At 42.8% G+C, this 19303-nt stretch overlaps 2 protein-coding genes across 3 annotated transcripts; one reads left to right on the plus strand and one right to left on the minus strand.

The window, feature by feature from the left end:
- The first annotated feature begins 59 nt into the window (after positions 1-59).
- si:dkey-103i16.6 (uncharacterized protein LOC557125 homolog) lies at positions 60-8398 on the plus strand. The gene is made up of 7 exons (XM_055155234.1): positions 60-154; positions 1435-1667; positions 3781-3881; positions 3979-4140; positions 4788-5000; positions 6201-6289; positions 8329-8398. The coding sequence occupies exons 1-6, from the start codon at positions 75-77 to the stop codon at positions 6249-6251; spliced, it is 840 nt and encodes a 279-aa protein (XP_055011209.1). The 5' UTR covers positions 60-74; the 3' UTR covers positions 6252-6289; positions 8329-8398.
- On the minus strand, positions 6509-18321 carry ric8b (RIC8 guanine nucleotide exchange factor B). Of its 2 annotated transcripts, none has more exons than XM_020928817.2 (10): positions 17981-18321; positions 17467-17514; positions 16751-17368; positions 16292-16386; positions 14642-14792; positions 12222-12317; positions 10904-11048; positions 9412-9553; positions 9213-9332; positions 6509-7465 (listed from the first exon to the last, which is right to left on the minus strand). In XM_020928817.2, exons 1-10 carry the CDS (start codon positions 18257-18259, stop codon positions 7357-7359), a joined length of 1803 nt encoding a protein of 600 aa, XP_020784476.2. In that variant the 5' UTR covers positions 18260-18321; the 3' UTR covers positions 6509-7356. The 2 variants fall into 2 exon arrangements, with proteins under 2 accessions (XP_020784476.2, XP_020784477.1); XM_020928818.2 differs by having other exon boundaries at positions 17467-17509; positions 17981-18141.
- Positions 18322-19303: the final 982 nt, after the last annotated feature.

The raw sequence follows: 19303 nt of genomic DNA on the forward strand, positions 1-19303 counted from the left end.
GGCGGTGGCGGCGGTGGCGGCGGTGGCGGCGGCGGCGGCGGCGGCGGCGGTGGCTGGCAGCAGTCGTGCGTCTGATGAAGCTGGGACGCTGTAAAAACATCGTGGTGGTGACTGGAGCGGGAATCAGCACGGCCAGTGGAATCCCAGACTTCCGGTGAGCAAATGTTCAGTAATTATCATTCATAATATTGAAGTGTGGGTTTCAGAGTTTAGTGTTGAAGTTAAAATTGTAGTTAGTTTTGTAATTAAATTTAGATTTTCTACACAAATTGCTATTTATAATGGTGGTATTCTTCACTGACCTGGACGACAGTAGCACAGAGACTTGATAAATCACTGAGGTGGATTCAGGACTTAAAATCAAACCTATCAACTCTAACAGATACCGACTCGAGCGTAACATTCTCTCCTGACATTTTACTGATTTTCCCGAAGTGGTACACGTTTTTTCAGTATGTTACATCAATATAATCCTCATTTGCTTGCAGAAACTGTAATTTAAATCCCATAGCATCTGTAAGTCTGTAGATTTATTGATTTGGGAAGAAATATTAATTATTTCCTGACCTGCCATGAACAGAATTTGTAATCAGCGCAACACAAGAAACTTAGAAAGCTACAGAATTCGTTTAAAAATAATTCAGAATCACTTTTAGGAAGGTCTTAACTACACATTTCATTGATTATGTCAGATAAAATCCTGAAATAGTTGTGGCACGTTTGAGAACATAGAATCAAACCCATCAACCCTAACACCCTCGAATCGAACTCGTCGACCCTCGAATCGAACTCGTCGACTCTCGAATCGAACTCGTCGACCCTCGAATCGAACTCGTCGACCCTCGAATCGAACTCGTCGACCCTCGAATCGAACTCATCGACCCTCGAATCGAACTCATCAATCCTTGAATCAAACTTATCACCACTAACCCGTCCTCCACCAAAAACTGTGCCAAATGATTATCTCCAGTGGCATCACACTGGGGGTGTTGTACATGTATGAGTGTGGTGGAATGTTCAGCAGTTCCCATGGAGACACACTGCAAACATTAACAAACACTGACAAAAGTTTTAACATCGTCTGAAAGCAAAAGTGATTTAAAAACCACGTTTTCCTGTTCCTGTTGTCAGAGCGTCACGGTCCTGTTCAGGAGTTTGATTTGACACTAAAAGGTGAAAGTGACACCTGCTGGTTAATTGTTCAGATTGTGTTAAAATAAAACAGACTAAAGTCTAATTTGAGAAATAGAGCTTCTGACAGCAGTGCTTCCAGTTAGCATCACAGCCCAGGGAATATTGATGACATCAGCTGCAAAGTATCAATACTACGACACGTTTACCTGTGGATCTGCAAGTCTCTCTTCTAAACAACATCGTTATATATTTTAAACGTCACATCCGTAGAATGAATGTTTATTTTGTTCTTTTCTTCAGAACTCCAGGAACAGGTCTGTACGCCAACCTGGAGAAGTACAACGTCCCGTATCCCGAATCCATTTTCAACATCGACTTCTTCACCAACGACCCGCTGCCTTTCTTCTCACTGGCCAAATCGCTGTATCCAGGCAACCACCGGCCAAACTACATCCACTACTTCATCCGAACGCTCCACCAAAAGGGCCTCCTGCTCCGGACGTACACGCAGAACATAGACGGGCTCGAAAAATGTGAGTGAAAACGCTTCAACTGTGCCACACTTCAGTTTGATGAACTTTCTGGTACAGTGCCTTTAACTGAGACGCTCTGATTGCAGTTTTCTATAATCACTGCTTTGTACTTCTGTTTAATTCTAGTCTACGCCCCTGGACCACTGAGGGATTATTAGGGGTGTAACGGTACAAAAGTCGGTTTTGAGGTCACGGTTCGGTTCATTTTTGGTACAGTTTGGGAACAAAACCATTTGCTTGTTGTTTGTTTGTGTTTTTATTAAACCAACCATTTGTTTTAACTTTAACACAAACAGGAAAATAAAATAAATGCAAAGTGCTGCTTGGTAAAACTAATACCGTATTTTCCACACTATAGGTCACTTTTTTTACAACTTTTTTACAGCCTCTACACCCTGTATCATATTTTGATGAACTTTTTCTAGTAATGAAAGGAATTGACCTTCAGTTGGTCATAGTTTTGAAAAAAAGTTCCCCCGGACTCAAAATGAAGATTTGGTAAAGCAACAACCAGAATAAAACTGTTAGAAGGTTCATATCTGTTCAATCATAAAATAACCAAAGGCAATTTTCTCTTTAATAACACAGGAACAAAACACATGATCAGGGTAAAGATCAGATAAAATAGGAAACTAAAAGTCCAAAAATGATGATTGTCAGTGTTGGTTTGCAATAGAGTTGGGCATGATTAGTCGATTAATCGATAATTGATCATTAAGAATTTAATCGATTCCATTCATTTTAATGGACAAACTGAATGTATGTGTGTGTGTCGTGACCAAACAGGTGTGTACATGTGTCTCTGCATCAGAAGGAGCGAGACACAAACAGTGGGTCAGTCTGTAACGAACCGAAGCACAAATGTGGATTTAACCAGGATTTGTAGAAGAAATTCCACACTTTCCGTTGCGTTGGGACAAGTGTGAGTCCATGTGCACAGTGGATAAAGCAGCACATATGTTTCTGTGTCCAGTGGGAAAAAGTTTTTCCAGGTGAGAGTCGCTCAATGTGGATGACGAGGCCCCGCCCCCCTCCCCCGTACGCCGTCCTGGTTTTGACAAAACACAAATCTGGTCACACTGACCTGTATTCACCTGAGTCATGTCTTTTAATCCAACACAAGTTGAACCACATCAGCGACACAAGAGCTGGAGTTTTATCTTCACTTAGTTTATGTAAATTAGTGATGTGGTTTTAAGTTTTGTTTCTGTGAGATTTGAACAAAACTGAATTAAACACATTATAATGTCAAACAGCTGATGTGGATCTAGAGTCGTTATGTTTATATGTCGTAAAGTTGAATTTATTTATGCAGATTAGTGCAGATAGTAATAATAATGATGATCATTTTAATATAAAAACATTAATCGATAATCGATCGTTAATTCTTCCGACGATCGATTAAGAACATTTCATCGAATGCCCATCCCTAGTTTGCAGCGATGAATCGAATGGTTTATAAAGTGAAAGTAAGAATAGAAAGTGAAACTCCAGTTTATTATGATGACAGTACAACTTATTATTGATCCATTTTCAGTCAGATTGACTTGTCATGGTCCTTGTGAGAACTTAACACAGTCTCACATTTCGTATCATTGGCTGTAATGTGGATTTAATATTTTTTTGTTTCGGGGGGATTTTTTAAAAAGAGTGTTGAAAATGGAGATTGGTTTCTTCAATTATATCAAAAAATTCATCCAATCATGATGCAGGACTTTGATTTTGGGGAAAAAAAGTTCAAAAAGTTATAACCCTAATAGGTCGCACTCTTAAGCCTCCAACGCATCAAAAAACGACCGTGCGCCACAATCCAGAGCGCTAAAGACACGTGTCGGCCCCACACGTTTCTGAGGGACGAGCTTCTTTACCATGTCACCCGCTTCGAACACTTCAAATCTCCAAACACAACCGTCCAATCAGATGTTTGTTTCAGTTTAGTGTTTCGCTCATTGATTCTGCAGAAATCAACAATATTTTTCAGTCTCCTGTGATGTTTTTTTCAGACAAACACAGACAAACGTTCATGGAATTAATAATTATTTTGAAACAGCAGCACTCTTCAGCAGAATTACCCTCTTGTCTTGATGAACAGGACTGACTCTTTTTTTTTCAGTGTGCGGGATCCCAGAGGACAAACTTGTAGAGGCTCACGGTTCCTTCGCCACAGCGTCGTGTCATCTCTGCTACACGCCGTATCCATCTGACGAGGCCAAGGTACTGAGCCAAACAAAACAATCATCATGTAATAATTATTAGAGAAATCCCACACCTCGAGCCTTTTTTTTTTGGAGCTTGTTCTTGTATTTTTCAGGAGGCCATCATGAACGACCAGGTCCCCACGTGCTCCTTCTGTGCCGCTGCGGTCAAACCTGACGTCGTGTTTTTCGGGGAGGATCTTCCACAGAAATATTTCTTGAATTCTGAAGATTTCCCAAAAGCCGATCTGCTTTTAATCATGGGCACGTCCTTACAGGTGTCGGCATCGTTCACTTCCCGCTCATTAAAGCTGCACTGTGTAGCTTTTCTGGATGCTCAGAATTTATTGATCGTTTATTGAGAACGTAGAATCCAACTCATCAACCCTAACAGCATCGAATCAAACGTATCAACCCTAAAATCTAAATTATCAACCCTAAAATCTAAATTATCAACCCCAAAATCAAACTTATCAACCCTAGAATCAAACTTATCAACTCTAGAATCTAAATTATCAACCCTAAAATCTAAATTTTCAACCCTAAAATCTAAATTTTCAACCCTAAAATCTAAATTTTCAATCCTAAAATCTAAATTTTCAACCCTAAAATCTAGATTTGCAATCCTAGAATTAAACTTATCAACCCTAGAATCTAAATTATCAACCCTAGAGTCAGACCCATGATGATAAACTGGGTCTGTGGTTACGTGTTATTCAAGCCATTTCAAGCCATAATGCCACACTTTGGAACATTCAAGGCAAATTGTCACGGAAATGGACCCTCAGCAGAAAAAGTACACAGTGCAGCTTTAGGTAAATTTAAGTGTTGATCCAGTGTCTCTTGGAGTTTCATAGCACAGAGGACTGACTGTAATAATCAAAACAAAAATAATAAAAATAAAAATCAAGTTGTTGTGCTTCAGATTGAGCCGTTTGCCAGTTTGGTGAACACCGTCCGTCCCTCTGTGCCTCGTCTGCTCCTGAACCGTGACCCCGTGGGCCCCTTCACCAAAGTCCCTCTGAGGAAAAAGGACTACGTGGAACTGGGCGACCTGGAGGACCTGGTGCGGAGGTTTGCTCAGATGTTGGGCTGGAATGAAGACGTGGAGGAGATGATGAGAGCACAAGAAGCTGCAGTAAGTGTCTTCAGTCGTCTGATAAAAACTACATTCTCCCTTTTTGTTTTGGTGAGTGCGGCTCGACACACACTTCATTTTTTACAAAGATGTGAGTCTGGTCACCAGTGGCTCTCCCGTCGTTCAGATGGGTTTGATTGACAGGTGGATTAGCCAATCAGAGGCACACATGGTCTTTCCATATTAAAACAAATATGTTGCTCACGAGGAAAAAAGGAAAAATGTCACAGATTTCTGCAGGATCAGTGAAGCTCTGAAGTGTCTGTGATGCATTTAAAGAGACGAACTCACGCTGCTGTGTCTCCAGATTCAGACTTTGTATAAAAAATAAATATATGTTTACTAAAAGTGATATTCTTGAAATTTTTTTAAGTGCATATGAAGACGCTCCCCATCAAAAAATTATTTCAAAGTTATAAGTTCAAAATCTCGAGAACTATGATAATCTTTACTTAGACAAGACGGGAAGCAGAGGGAAACATCTTTCTTACAACTGAGGACTGGGACAGAGTCTGGACACAGCAGCGCCCCCTGCTGGAGGGAGTTCTGTTGGAAAAATGTAACTCGGTATTTCTGTTCACCAACTCAAACATCGAAATATTCAGATCAGAGCAGCTGTTGGAGGTGATGTGGTCAAGTACAAACTAAACATTTTCATATCTTTTGGAGTTGTCCCTCTGTGGCTCCAGTTCACGGGGCACTGGAGCTCGTCTTTAAACGGAAGATACAATATCCTTTTAAAATATTGTATTTTGGAGATTTAGTTTGATCGCACCTTTCTAAAGCAGATTTACACTTAATGAGAGTTTTACTGGAGGCTGCCAAAAAAGGAAAAACTCAAAAATGGCTCAGACAGGAAACATCTACAATAAATGAATGGATTGACTTGATGTATAATATTTTTAAAATTGAAAGGATTAAATTTAAGATGAAGCTACACAGTGATATATTTTAAAGTTATTGGTCAAAACAGTTGAGGTAACAACAAAAAGCCCCGACTTTGTATGACGTGGTTATGTCTGTACACCTCTCCCCACTGTTTTGTTTTTACCATTTGAATGTTTTTTATTTTTAATGTGCCTCTATACAAGATGAAAATCCAATATAAAGTGAATGACAAAAATATATATAATATAATGTGGACTTGCGGAGCAGTGGCTGGACACTAATAGAAACTGTTTTGGGTTTTTTTTTTTGTAGATGAGCAGTACGTCGCTGTGCCAACAGTCAGAGCCGCAGACCCGGAGCTGAGGCACTGACTAGAAGCTGTGCAGTTTTTCCTCCAACATGTGGGTTTCAGACGGTGCGCTCCACTCGTTTCTCCGTTTCCTCTTTATAAAGCACAAATCACACAAGCACTTCATGTGGATCAGACTCGATGCAACACTTAGAACAGTGCAATTATTCCTGCAGGATTTCACCACATCGTGTTTTACGCACAAGTCACCGGTTTTTATACATATTTAATAAAAATATATTTAATAAAAAATGATTTTGTAAATAAACCACACATTTCATCTTGTTTTTTATTTCAGTGACTTGGGTCGACTACTCTTCAGATACAAACATTGTGCAAAGAAAAAACAGTTTTTAGTTTCTGACGTACGAGTGACATGCAAGTTTAAATATATTTTAAATTACAGAAAATTATTTAGTTATAAGCTTTACTCTCATTTGGTCAATTCATATTTTTATCAAGTTGCGTTTTTCAAGTAGGAAATACTCAAGACTCAAATGGCAGCATTAAAAATACCCACAGAAAATGTGTCAATAAAAAAATTCACTTTAAGAAGAAAAAAAAAAAATTTGTCAAAATCCATTTTAGAAAACATCAGAACAGTATTCTTTGATTGTACAGATAAATATTTAATGTGCACTTTAACTTAAATAACAATATAAAATTGAAAAAGGAATGGTGTTTCAAAAAGTAAACTTCTAATTCTGTGGCATGATGTTTAGATATGACAAAGTAAAAATGTGCTTCATTTGAGATTAATTCCCTTAAATCATTCGTGGGTAAAACATTTCAGAGCTCGAGTAAGAAAAGAGTTTCTCCAAGGGCGTCTAATTTGACTGTCAAACTAAAGAGGGCGGGCGAGTGTTGGCCCAGAGCAAAACAAGACCAGAGCACACAGGCCCAGGGCACACAGGCCCAGGGCACACAAGACCAGAGCACACAAGACCAGAGCACACGAAACATTCTTTTTCTGACCTTAATAAAGTTTGTGAGAAGCACAACAGTGACGCTTCAGCCTCGTGAGAAAGTGAACTCTGCTCGTGTCGTTTCCAGCGTAACAGTGGTTTTAAACGTGGAGCTCTCGTGCAGACCGTGTAGTCGGGCACAGAGTCTGCGGCTCTAGTCCGAGTCGGAGTCTGGGTCGTCTTCAATCGGCTCGTGCAGTTTCTCCTCCAGAGGCCCCAGGCGCCCGTCGGGCCTCACCACCATCGGGCGGATCACGTCGTGTCTGCGGGCACAAAGTGAAACCGCGTCACAAACACGATTCAGGAAGAATTAGACAAGAAGAGACTGAGGCCTTAACTCATGTGAAAAGAAGATAAGCACAAATATGACTGGCACCGGGGCGAGCGCGAGGGGCACGGGCGCAGGGGTAGAGGCTCAGGTGGCGGGCGCAGGGGCGGTGGCCGCGGGCGCAGTGGTAGAGGTGTGGGTGGCGGGCACAGGGGCAGTTGTAGAGGCGTGGGCGGTGGGTGCGGTGGTAGAGGTGTGGGCGGCGGGCAGGCGCAGTGGCAGAGGCGCGGGCATGGTGGGCGATGGGCGCGGTGGCAGAGGCGCGGGCGGCGGGCGCTGCAGAGTATTTACTAATTGGAGCAGGAGTGGCGCGGTGAGCCCGGCACATTCCTGTGAGACTCTGGTGGTTTCCTTGGCGCTCGTTCAGTGGAAGCAGCACATCGTCTTTTACAGGACGAACAGAAGAAAAGAGGAGGAGGAATTCTGCCCTTCTCCTCGGAGCATGTGCCTCATTAAACCTCTCGTCCTCTTCCACAAAGACTCGCTCTTGTGTCCAAACGTTGGGCTCTTTGTGCAGCGTGTGTCCTGCACATCTTCTCCTTCTTCTTCTGTAATACTTTATTTTGTACTAATACTTCTCACAGGTACAAAATCCACCTCCAGATCCCTGAAGAGAAAGTGTCCGGTTTATGTTTAATGTTCCAAACGTCACACGTAATGAGTAATGAGAAATATAAAACTGTATAAAAAATACAGATTCAATGTTTATTAAAGGTAAATGTCCAGCCTCTTGCTGCACCTTTAAGTCACACACCTGCTCGTCTAATCATGATGTTTTTGCTTTGGAATGTTCCACAGTGCAGCACTGAACCAATCCAGGAGAAGAAAAAGAGGATTCCGCTCTCAGATGTGCCTCATTAAACTGATCCTGAGCTCGTGGTGGAGGTGGGCGCTCTCACGCCGTCTCTCCAAACCCTAATCTTTGTTTAGCGTGTCTGTAGCATGTCCTCTGTCGGACAATGGCGTCTTACAAAAGGCAAAATAAAATCAGACGCATTATGAAAAGCTCAGGTGGTAATTAACAAAGCGTCTGTAATGACGCTGGTGCTGTGGCGGAGTCTAATTGAAGCTAACAGCTTCAGATTCTTCTTTTGATGAATCGGTTGGCATGGAGCGGGCGCAGTGTTACCTTTGTAGGGGCATCGTGTGCGACCGCGCTCTCAAAGCAAAAGGTCAACGCAAATAAGGAGGGGCCTTTGTAGAGGAGACAATGCAGAGTATGAATCTGAACGAGGAGAGCGGCTCCAGAGGGACGAGGTCACACTCAGTTTTGTTGGAAAAACTCATATTTCCTTAATAAAAGAAATTTGTGAAAACAAAATCCTGTCACAAGTTAAAGTTCAGAGTCCAAACAGTCGACTTTTATGAAAAGAACCGACCGCTGTGGATCTCACCCACTCAGTCCATTTCTTTACAGCCTATGGAGATTTTTTAACAACATGATTAAAAAAAAAAGTCTAAGTAAAACAAGAATGAGGTTCACTGTGACAGGGATAAAAGTGTTACATTTTGTCACCTTTAAATAAACAGAAATAAAAACAACCAAACAGATAATAAACCAGTTTAAATCACAAAAAGGGGATTTTATTATGAGTATCAGTATCGAGTATCGAGTCTGTCCCTTAGTTTTAGTGTGGTGAAACTTTACAGACAGTAGCACTTTTCTATGTTTGTAGTTTTACCTTTTCATCTCGTTGATGATCTTGATGAGTTTGTCTGCCTCGTACTCCTTCTGCTCCTCCGTCATCTCCTCGATGGGGTTTGGCCGCGGCTCCTCGACGCAGCCGCTCATCACATCAAAACTGAAACAGAAAAACATGAGAATTCTCCCCCACAAAAGAAGAGCGGAAACACGGGGGTAAAGTTGTGTAGGAGATTCACTTGGTGGCAGATTTGTACTCTTCTGTGTCCGAGTCTTCTCCTTCAGAGTACTGCGTCTCTCCCTGTCCTCCGTCCAGCAGACCTCGCGCCATCAGTAACCCGGCCGCGTTCCCGTAGCCCGTGTACTTCAACAGCGACGCCACTGCAGACACAACACGCCACAAATGACCCACACGATACTGCACCGTCTGAGGAGGAACACTTTACTATTAAGAGACATTATTAATATTATAGGTTTAGTGTTTAAAACTCGATCAATGTTATGAGCAGGATTTTTATAGAGACAATAAAGATTAAACCATGTCTCAAGTTTTTACTACAAAACAAAATGTTCAGACTTGGGGTTTTTCCATCACCTGCTTGTTCCATTTAAAGGTTGTACAGAGGATTTTTTAAGGGAAGTGAAATAGAGCGACCGTCCTTTTTCAAATGCTGTGCACACGTGACACCACCTCAGTAGAAACATCTCCTCCTCCCGCCGCTTTACTCTAGAAATCACGTTTGTTTACATCCAGTGCACGTTCAGAATCACTGTTGAAGTTTCCTGTCTAGAAATATTTTAGTGACCGACGCGTCTTCAGTCTTTAGACCCTTCGTCCGCTTCAGTCGCGCCATCGCTGGAAGAACTCTCCAAGAATCACCTCAGTTTGTCTTTGCTCCTTCTCTTCTTCTTTCAGCGACCTCAAAAACCGACTTTCTTTTGCGGCGAACTGGTCGTGGATTCTCGTCCGCCGTCGCGACAAACTTTGTGCGAACTGCGAGGAAGCTACAGTTTGAAAAAGCCTCTAAGAACCGCTGCATAAAGCACGTAATCCCCACATGTAGGGAGTTTGATTGACAACCTAACAGCCAATAGATAAAGAGGTAGCCTTGTTTTCTATTGGCTCATGTTTATCTGGCCTCACTACGTCCACAGTGGATAGATTTTCATTATTTTCTTTTTGGTCATCATAATTACAAAGCTGCTGCGTCTCTGTAATGGTGTTTTAAACTTTCAATGACAACTTGAAACTAAAAAAAAAATATATCCTCCATACAACCTTTAATGTTACTGCGTTGCCTGGAATGTTCCAGAGTAGAGCATTAAACAAATCCAGCTTTCATTTATTCAACTACTCAATTACTTTTCATTTCCTGAAATTATTTTGGTGGAATCAACGACTTGTGTCCAGGGAAATTTATAGATTTTATGGTTTTCTGAAGAATATTCCAGGTACATCTCCATGGAGACCAACAGGTTTCAGATCCTCCACCAGAAAAGTTTCACAATGAACCTTTAGTTTTGTGAATGAAATACAAACATGTACAACAGGACCCCCTGAAAATGATTCTTAATCTCAGCGGGACTATCCTGGTCTAAATAAATAAATAAGTAAATAAATAAAGGACTAGAGATAATTTTAAAGACTAGAGTTAAATTACACATTTGAATATATTATTTGTAGCAGGTTGTGGTTTGTTCGGTTTCAAAAGTAAAAGTAGAATCACAAACCCTTTTCTTTGCAGAGCACAAACAGAAACTCTGCTGCCGAGTGCTTCACCCCGAGGTCCACGTGAGTCATGAGACGGACCAGTTTGTTTCTGATGCTGTTCCCCACCTCAGGCTTCACCTTCAGGTTCTTCAGCGGTGGAAGCACCTGCAGGAACCACAGACGAGCCGCAGATGAACCACAGACGAGCCGCAGACGAACCACAGACGAACCGCAGACGAGCCGCAGAAGAGCCGCAGAAGAGCCGCAGACGAACCACAAGAACAACAGACGAATCACACACGAACCACAGACAAACCACAAACAAACCATAGACAAACCACAGACGAACAGGTTAAAGAACAATCAGGATTATTGTGAACACAACATAGTCAGAAGAACAGAACATACACACGTGTCACAAACAAAGCGTCTTTTTTTTTTGGCTACAGTGACGGATCAACTGTTGTTGTTTTAAATGTTCATCGTTTTGACAAATGTTCACAAATGTGTTTTTCAGTCGTCATTTTGAAAGAGAACTGAGACTGGGCCTTGATAATCCGTGTATCATTCGTTCATTCGTTTTTCAATAAAAAAAATAATAAGAAAACGAAAAAACAACTATTTTCTTCATTATTTGTCTCCAAAACCAAAATGAAAAAACAGAAAATGATTTGTTTTTTCAGTTTTTGATTTTGTGTTTAAATGAAAAATGGAAAAAAACGGATAACGACCGTTTCCCGTTTACGTGACTTCTGTGACTGTGATGACGAACTTTTGCACCACGTACGGACTGAACCAGGACTGATCCAGGTCCGGGACCAGACCGAGACTGAGACCAGACTGGGACTGAGAACGAGACCAGACCGGGACCAGACCGAGACTGAGACCAGGACCAGACCGAGACTGAGACCGAGAACGGGACCGAGACTGAGACCAGGACCAGACCGAGACTGAGACCGGGACCAGAGCGGGACCAGACCGAGACCAGAGCGGGACCAGACAGAGACCGAGACCAGACCGGAGGCTCAGAGCTCACAGCAGGGCCGGAGCTTGAAGCTGAGGCTCAGACCCCGCGGAGGCTCAGAGTCAAAGCTCAGAGTTTTAGGGTTAGGGTTTTTTCATTTTGGTTTTGGAGACAAATAATGAAGAAAACTGTTGTTTTTTCGTTTTCTTATTTTTGGTTTTATATTGAAAAACGAATCAACGAATGACGCACGGATTCTTGATGTTGTTAAATCCTATTTTAAAGAGATGATCATGAATTATTATTGAATAAAATGATATAAAACAGAGACACAATGGAAGAAAGGCTGAAAGTATCTGATCACGCAGACGTACCTGAGCTTTGAGGTATCTGCGGATCTCCCTGTGGTGTCTGGAGGCTTCGGTCAAAAGGCAGAGGACTGGAGTGAGACCTTCTTTGTAGTTGGAGCCCTGACGATCACATGAGACATTTAGAAATACAGTTTCTTTATTCAATACTGAATATTAGTTTTCATCAATGATGCTTTTGTACAAATCATCATGATGAGTTTTATTCATAATATTAAAACACACATTGTTTAAAGACTCGGCTCTAAAGGGGACGACGTGTTCTCCAGGTCGACGCAGCTCTAAACTCAACATCGTACAGAACCAACTTTGTTTAAAATATTAATTAATGTAGTTGTAATGTGATTGAATACCGTATTTTCCGCACTATAGGTCGCGCTCAAAAGCCTCCAACCCCAAAAAAACGACCGCGCGCCACAATCCAGACGCCCCATACACGAATCCACTCGGGTGTCCCAGCACGACTTCAGTAAACCACAAACACCCACAGAACACACAAACACACACAGAGCAGACAGCGACCACACAGCAAAACACACCCACACACACACTCAGCACTCCACGAGGAACGGAACGGAGGAACGAACCGAAAAAGCTACGAGTCCAACGTGCCGCTTCAAGACACGACTGAACAACTGAGTCACTGCGAACACACCGACAATCCGTTGGTCCCAGACAGCACACTCCCTACACGAAAGTTTTAAAATGTAAAAAATGACTGATAACGACGGACAAAACTGAAATGCCGTTTACCGAGATTAGAATTTCTGTCGAGATGAATGGAAAACTGTGCTTAAAGAGGGGGTATATTTTTGGAGCTTTCTCTCATGTTTTAACGTTCCATCGTCTAAAAAAAACTGTCTGAAGAGATTTTAGAGACATCCACGTGTGTTTGAGTAATCTAGCGATCTCTCTGTACGAGATTTCTCCATAAATACGACAATAAACATGAAAATTTTCCATAAATAGTACAAAAACATGACAGAAAACTGCAGTAGTTTCGTCAGAGGGGAAGCACAGTGATTGTGTTGTGATAGCACTCTGAAGGGGGAGCGACTTAGCAGCAAAAAAGAAACTTATAAAACATGTTCATCTGTTGTTGCAGGTGATTATAGCGTTTACAAAACAATAAAAAGAGCTAAAAATGTGAGGAACGGAACGGAGGAACGACCCGAAAAAGCCACGAGCGCGACGTGCCGCTTCTAGACACGACTGAACAACTGAGTCACTGCGAACACGCCGACAATCCAGCGACAGACACTACTCCCTACACGCCACAACTGAACAAAGCCCAGAGTCACCGTGAACGAACAAACAAACAAAACCACTCACACATCACACTGTTGTGTTTCATTTAAAGTCCCACACGGTTTATTTGGGAAAAAAGTTCGAAAATGACAGTGCGCCTCATAATCCAGAGCGCTCTATAGTGCTCAAAATATGGTAGTATTTTCTTAATAATATTGGTCAATTCATTTACATAAAAAAAATAAAATACAGGCACTGAAAAAAGAACTGTTGAGGAACACGCAGGTACAGTTAAAGCACTGGTATGTCCACTAGGGATGGGCATGATTAGTCGATTAATCGATAATTGATCATTAAGAATTTCATGGATTACGTTCATTTTAATGGACAAACCGAATGTATGTTTGTGTGTCGTGACCAAACAGGTGTGTACATGTGTCTCTGCATCAGAAGGAGCGAGACACAAACAGTGGGTCAGTCTGTAACGAACCGAAGCACAAATGTGGATTTAACCAGGATTTGTAGAAGAAATTCCACACTTTCCGTTGCGTTGGGACAAGTGTGAGTCCATGTGCACAGTGGATAAAGCAGCACATATGTTTCTGTGTCCAGTGGGAAAAAAGTTTTTCCAGGTGAGAGTCGCTCAATGTGGATGACGAGGCCCCGCCCCCCTCCCCCCGTACGCTGTCCTGGTTTTGACAAACACAAATCTGGTCACACTGACCTGTATTCACCTGAGTCATGTCTTTTAATCCAACACAAGTTGAACCACATCAGCGACACAAGAGCTGGAGTTTTATCTTCACTTAGTTTATGTAAATTAGTGATGTGGTTTTAAGTTTTGTTTCTGTGAGATTTGAACAAAACTGAATTAAACACATTATAATGTCAAACAGCTGATGTGGATCTAGAGTCGTTATGTTTATATGTGGTAAAGTTGAATTTATTTATGCAGATTAGTGCAGATAGTAATAATAATGATGATCATTTTAATATAAAAATGTTAATGATTAATCGATCGTTAATTCTCCCGATGATAGATTAAGAATATTTCATTGAATGCTCGTCCCTAGTGTCCACACATGTACACATCTGTTTGATATAAGTGAGAGTCAAAGGAGCCTTGACGTTGTGTAGCGATCGTCTTTACAAGTGAAAGAGTGAACTGTGAAACTCACTCTGTCGATGCGTTTTTCCATGAAGTCTAGAAGGACCTGCACGGCCTCCAGGTTCTTCCCGTTGTAACTGTCTGCTCCTCCTTGAACCGGCAGGTCGACCAGCACATCCAGACAGGCCACGGGCAGGTTATTCAACAGGTTCACCGCGTGACTACGAGCAGAACAAACAACACACGTTTAGATTACAAAGAACAGGGCAAGATCCACAGTGTCCACACTCTATTTCAATATGTGAATAATAATATAGTTTATTTATTTATATTGATTTGATTCAGAAAATGTTCCAAAGCAACAGAAAAATATAAATATAATTCAAGTTCTCCCCCCCAGTGTCTGTGAACACTGGAGTGTGTGTCTGTGTGTGTGTGTGTGTGTGTGTGTGTGTGTGTGTGTGTGTGTGTGTGTGTGTGTGTGTGTGTGTGTGTGTGTGTGTGTGTGTGTGTGTGTGTGTGTGTGCGTGTGCGTGTGCGTGTGTGAGCGTGCGTGTGCGTGCAAGAGTGTGTGTGTGAGTGTGAGTGTGTTTCCTTGATGTAAAGCACTTTGAGCCTTGAAGGTGGAAAATCACTGTATAAACAAAATTCTACATTTATTAGTGTGTTGTACTAGAAGAAGTTAGCAGTAGCAGGAGTAGGAGTAGTAGTAGTAGTAGTAGTAGTAGTAGCAGCAGTAGGAGGAGTAGGAGTAGTAGTAGTAGTAGTAGTAGTAGCAGCAGTAGGAGGAGTAGTAGTAGTAGTAGTAGTAGTAGTAGCAGCAGTAGGAGGAGTAGGAGTAGGAGTAGTAGTAGTAGTAGTAGTAGTAGTAGTAGTAGTAGCAGTAGCAGTAGGTAGCAGTAGGAGTAGGAGTAGTAGCAGTAGTAGGAGTAGTAGTAGTAGTAGCAGTAGTAGCAGTAGGAGTAGCAGTAGTAGGAGTAGTAGCAGTAGTAGGAGTAGTAGTAGTAGTAGTAGCAGTAGTAGAGAGTAGTAGCAGTAGGAGGAGTAGTAGTAGTAGTAGTAGTAGTAGTAGTAGTAGCAGCAGCAGTAGCAGTAGGAGCAGGAGGAGTAGGAGTAGTAGCAGTAGTAGGAGTAGTAGCAGTAGGAGGAGTAGTAGTAGTAGTAGCAGTAGTAGTAGCAGTAGGAGGAGTAGTAGTAGTAGTAGTAGCAGCAGCAGCAGTAGCAGTAGGAGCAGGAGGAGTAGGAGTAGTAGCAGTAGGAGGAGTAGTAGTAGTAGTAGTAGTAGCAGCAGTAGTAGGAGTAGTAGTAGTAAAATGCAAGTAAATGAGGTAATTTCCCTGCAGTCTTTTCTATCTGAATTTAATGTGTGTCTTTATTCGTTCCTTCTCTTTCTTTTGAACAATAGTCTTAATCGGCGTGACGGGTCGGGCGGGTGAGTCGGGTCGACAGGACCATCACTCACTTTTACGCGACACCGTTTAAATCTCACGCAGTGGCTCAGATTCCAAACATTCTTGCACTGAATTAACACTCAGTGACAATAAGACGCAAACGCTGTAAACATGGTGAGTAAACATGTTTTGAAACGCCCGAGTGCGTCAGATGCCCTCCCTCCCGTCACAAATATATTTTAATAAAAGTGTAAAAAGTGTAAATGTCTTGTGTTCACTGTGATCTTTCATTTGAATAAAAATGAGGCTCTGTGTTTATCCAGACTCACCTGTGCACCTCTTCTGTTTTTTCCACCGTTTCAGTTTTCAACATTAACAGGTGACGCAGGAGGCCCACGATAACTCTGAACTGCTGCTCATCCTCCTGTGAAGAAAACTGCTTTAAACCAAGAGCGTCAGGTTCTGCAGATGTTTGTAAAACACGACAGCAGCTGTGAGTCACCACACACACCTCTTTCTAAACACCACAGGGTTTAAATCCACTACAGGAATAATACAAACATTAAGAACTTACAGTGAGACTTTCAGTCCTGCATCCACCTCAGTTCAAAAGAACAATCACAAAATCAAGATTAAGTGTGGGCATTTTGAAGTGGCACTAGAAGCTCGTGAGGATCTGCCCTGAGCTGGACAGTAAATGGACTTTCCTTTACCACCATGTTAGTGCTTTGTTCTTTCCATACGGTGTAAAATATTCCAAAGATCTAATATTTACAGACCAAACTCACCTCCCCATCTGGATCATTGAGTGTGAGGTTAAAGAGGGCTTTGAGCGCCTCCATGACCCTCTCGTTGCTCTCTGCAGGAATGGGCGGGGCCTGTGGGTCTGGGCGTCCCACTTCACAGGGACCCACCCACTGAACGTCCAGCGTGTGCTCCAGCATCTTGGTGAGCAGAGTCACGGCTCCACAGTCTTTTCTGAGGCACATTCTCAGATCAGGTCGAAGCGCAGACAGCAGGAAAAGGAGGCGCAGTGTGAACAAACCCACCTCGTGGTGCCACGTGTGGGCGCCGTGCAGTTTGGCACAAAGGGCGGGAGCCAGCTGCACGTCCACACTCACCTGCTGCGCCGCGGGGCTGTTGAACACCACGTTACATAAACATTTTAAGGCCTCCACCACCACCGTCTCCTCCTCCTCCGACAGAGCGTCGCCGAGGCCGATCTCGGCGTCCGCTCCCGCGCTCAGCCTCGCCATAGCCGTCAGCGTCAGCATCCCCTCTCTGGTTGCTACGGGCGACAGGACGCGCTTGTCTCTGGACATGATGCGCAGCGTTTCCAAACACGTCCTCTGACAGCTGCAGGGCACGTGACGTCTGAGGACGCTCAGAGCGCTCTGACAAAGTCTCTGCAAAAACAAAACACTGATCAAAACCACACATCACACACACGTGACCATCAGACACCCCCCCCCCCCCCACCCCCCACGAGGAAAAACACACTTACGGTCCGCAGAGCTTCCTCCTTCTGCTCGAACATGAAGGTTCGGCTGTTCTGAAACACAAACATCATGAACATGACTCCAGGAGGAACCTGCACAGGAGCGTGCGTGAGGCGTGTGCGTGAGGCGTGTGCGTGAGGCGTGTGCGTGAGGCGTGTGCGTGAGGCGTGTGCGTGAGGCGTGTGCGTGAGGCGTGTGCGTGAGGCGTGTGCGTGAGGCGTATAAACCGGTTAATCGGGTTGTGTTTGATGCTCGTAGCTCCTGTTCAGCTACATGAACAAACCCATGAGATTATTTAAAGATAAAGTTGTGCCTACGGGAGCTCGGGGTCTGCGCTCTGATTTCTCTCATATTTCTCTCATATTTCTCTCATATTTCTCTCATATTTCTCTCATATTCACGTCGGTGTGAACATTGTTGATTTAGTTTGACGGCAGCTAGCCTAGCATGCTAGCGGTGCTAGGCTCGTTCGCTCGGTGTTTGTTTTGGTTGTTTTGGTTGTTTTGGAGCTGGACTCACCTCGCGGTTAAACCGCTGCAGAAGAGCTTCGATTTCATCATCGTTTCCTCCGTCGATCTCAGACAACATGTGAGTCAGATCCATGGTGAAAAGAGCGGCTTTGTGCTCGGGTTTGTGCTCGGGCTCCGGGCTCCGGGTCCGGACTGAGCTCCTCCTCTTCCTCAGCGCTGCCCTTGTGCTCTTGGGCCTTCCTCTTCTGTCACAACCATAAACATGTCGAGTGTGCCGGATTATCTCCTGTTGATGACAGATGTGCGCTTTGTGCCGTAAAACTCTCATAAAAGTTTCATCAATAAAAATGTTTATTATAAATCCACAGCGCGAGACCTGCGCAGCTCTGACGCACAAACACACGTGACTCCACCGGAACTATTATTATTATTATTATTATTATTATTATTATTATTATTATTATTATTATTATTATTATTATTACTATTATTATTATTATTATTAGTAGTAGTAGTAGTATTAATTATACATTACATACATAATTATAATTAGGCAAGGCAAGTTTATTTGTACAGCACAATTCGTACACAAAGTAATTCAAAGTGCTTTACAGAATAAGAAATACATTAAAATCATAATAAAAACAAATCAAAACATAAATAAGAAGATTAAAGTGAAGATGAAGATGAAGATTAAAATTTTAAAAAGAAAGACATAAATTGGAGAAACATATATTAATTATTAATAATACAGGTCACCAGCAAAAGCTCATGTCTCTAACAAACCTGTTCACACACACACAGTCACACACACACAGTCACACACACAGTCACACACACTCACACACAGTCACACACACACAGACACACACACACAGTCACACACACACAGTCACACACACACAGTTACACACACAGTTACACACACAGTTTCACACACAGTCACACACAGACACACACACACAGTCACACACACACAGTCACACACACACACAGTCACACACACACAGTCACACACACACAGTCACACACACACAGTCACACACACAGTCACACACACACAGTCACACACACACAGTCACACACACACACACACAGTCACACACACACACACACACACACACAGTCACACACACACACAGTCACACACACACAGTCACACACACACACACACACAGTCACACACACACACAGTCACACACAGTCACACACACAGTCACACACACACACACACACACAGTCACACACACACAGTCACACACACACACAGTCACACACACACACAGTCACACACAGTCATCACACACACAGTCACACACACACTCACACACAGTCACACACAGACACACACACACAGTCACACACACACACA

Source organism: Boleophthalmus pectinirostris, unplaced genomic scaffold (assembly GCF_026225935.1).
Source record: "Boleophthalmus pectinirostris isolate CB_2022bp ecotype Guang Dong unplaced genomic scaffold, ASM2622593v1 HiC_scaffold_2, whole genome shotgun sequence".
Classification (NCBI taxonomy): domain Eukaryota; kingdom Metazoa; phylum Chordata; class Actinopteri; order Gobiiformes; family Gobiidae; genus Boleophthalmus; species Boleophthalmus pectinirostris.

Excerpts from the sequence above, each read along its gene's own strand:
- si:dkey-103i16.6 (XM_055155234.1), top strand. The coding sequence starts at position 75 with ATGAAGCTGGGACGCTGTAAAAACATCGTGGTGGTGACTGGAGCGGGA. Across the intron at positions 155-1,434 it reads AGTGGAATCCCAGACTTCCG|AACTCCAGGAACAGGTCTGT; the intron begins GTGAGCAAATGT and ends TCTTTTCTTCAG. Across the intron at positions 4,141-4,787 it reads TCATGGGCACGTCCTTACAG|ATTGAGCCGTTTGCCAGTTT; the intron begins GTGTCGGCATCG and ends GTTGTGCTTCAG.
- ric8b (XM_020928817.2), bottom strand. The coding sequence starts at position 18,259 with ATGAGAGTTTTACGGCACAAAGCGCACATCTGTCATCAACAGGAGATA. Across the intron at positions 14,793-16,291 it reads AAAACAGAAGAGGTGCACAG|TCACGCGGTGAACCTGTTGA; the intron begins GTGAGTCTGGAT and ends TTCTGCTCGTAG. Across the intron at positions 12,318-14,641 it reads TGGAAAAACGCATCGACAGA|GGCTCCAACTACAAAGAAGG; the intron begins GTGAGTTTCACA and ends TGTGATCGTCAG.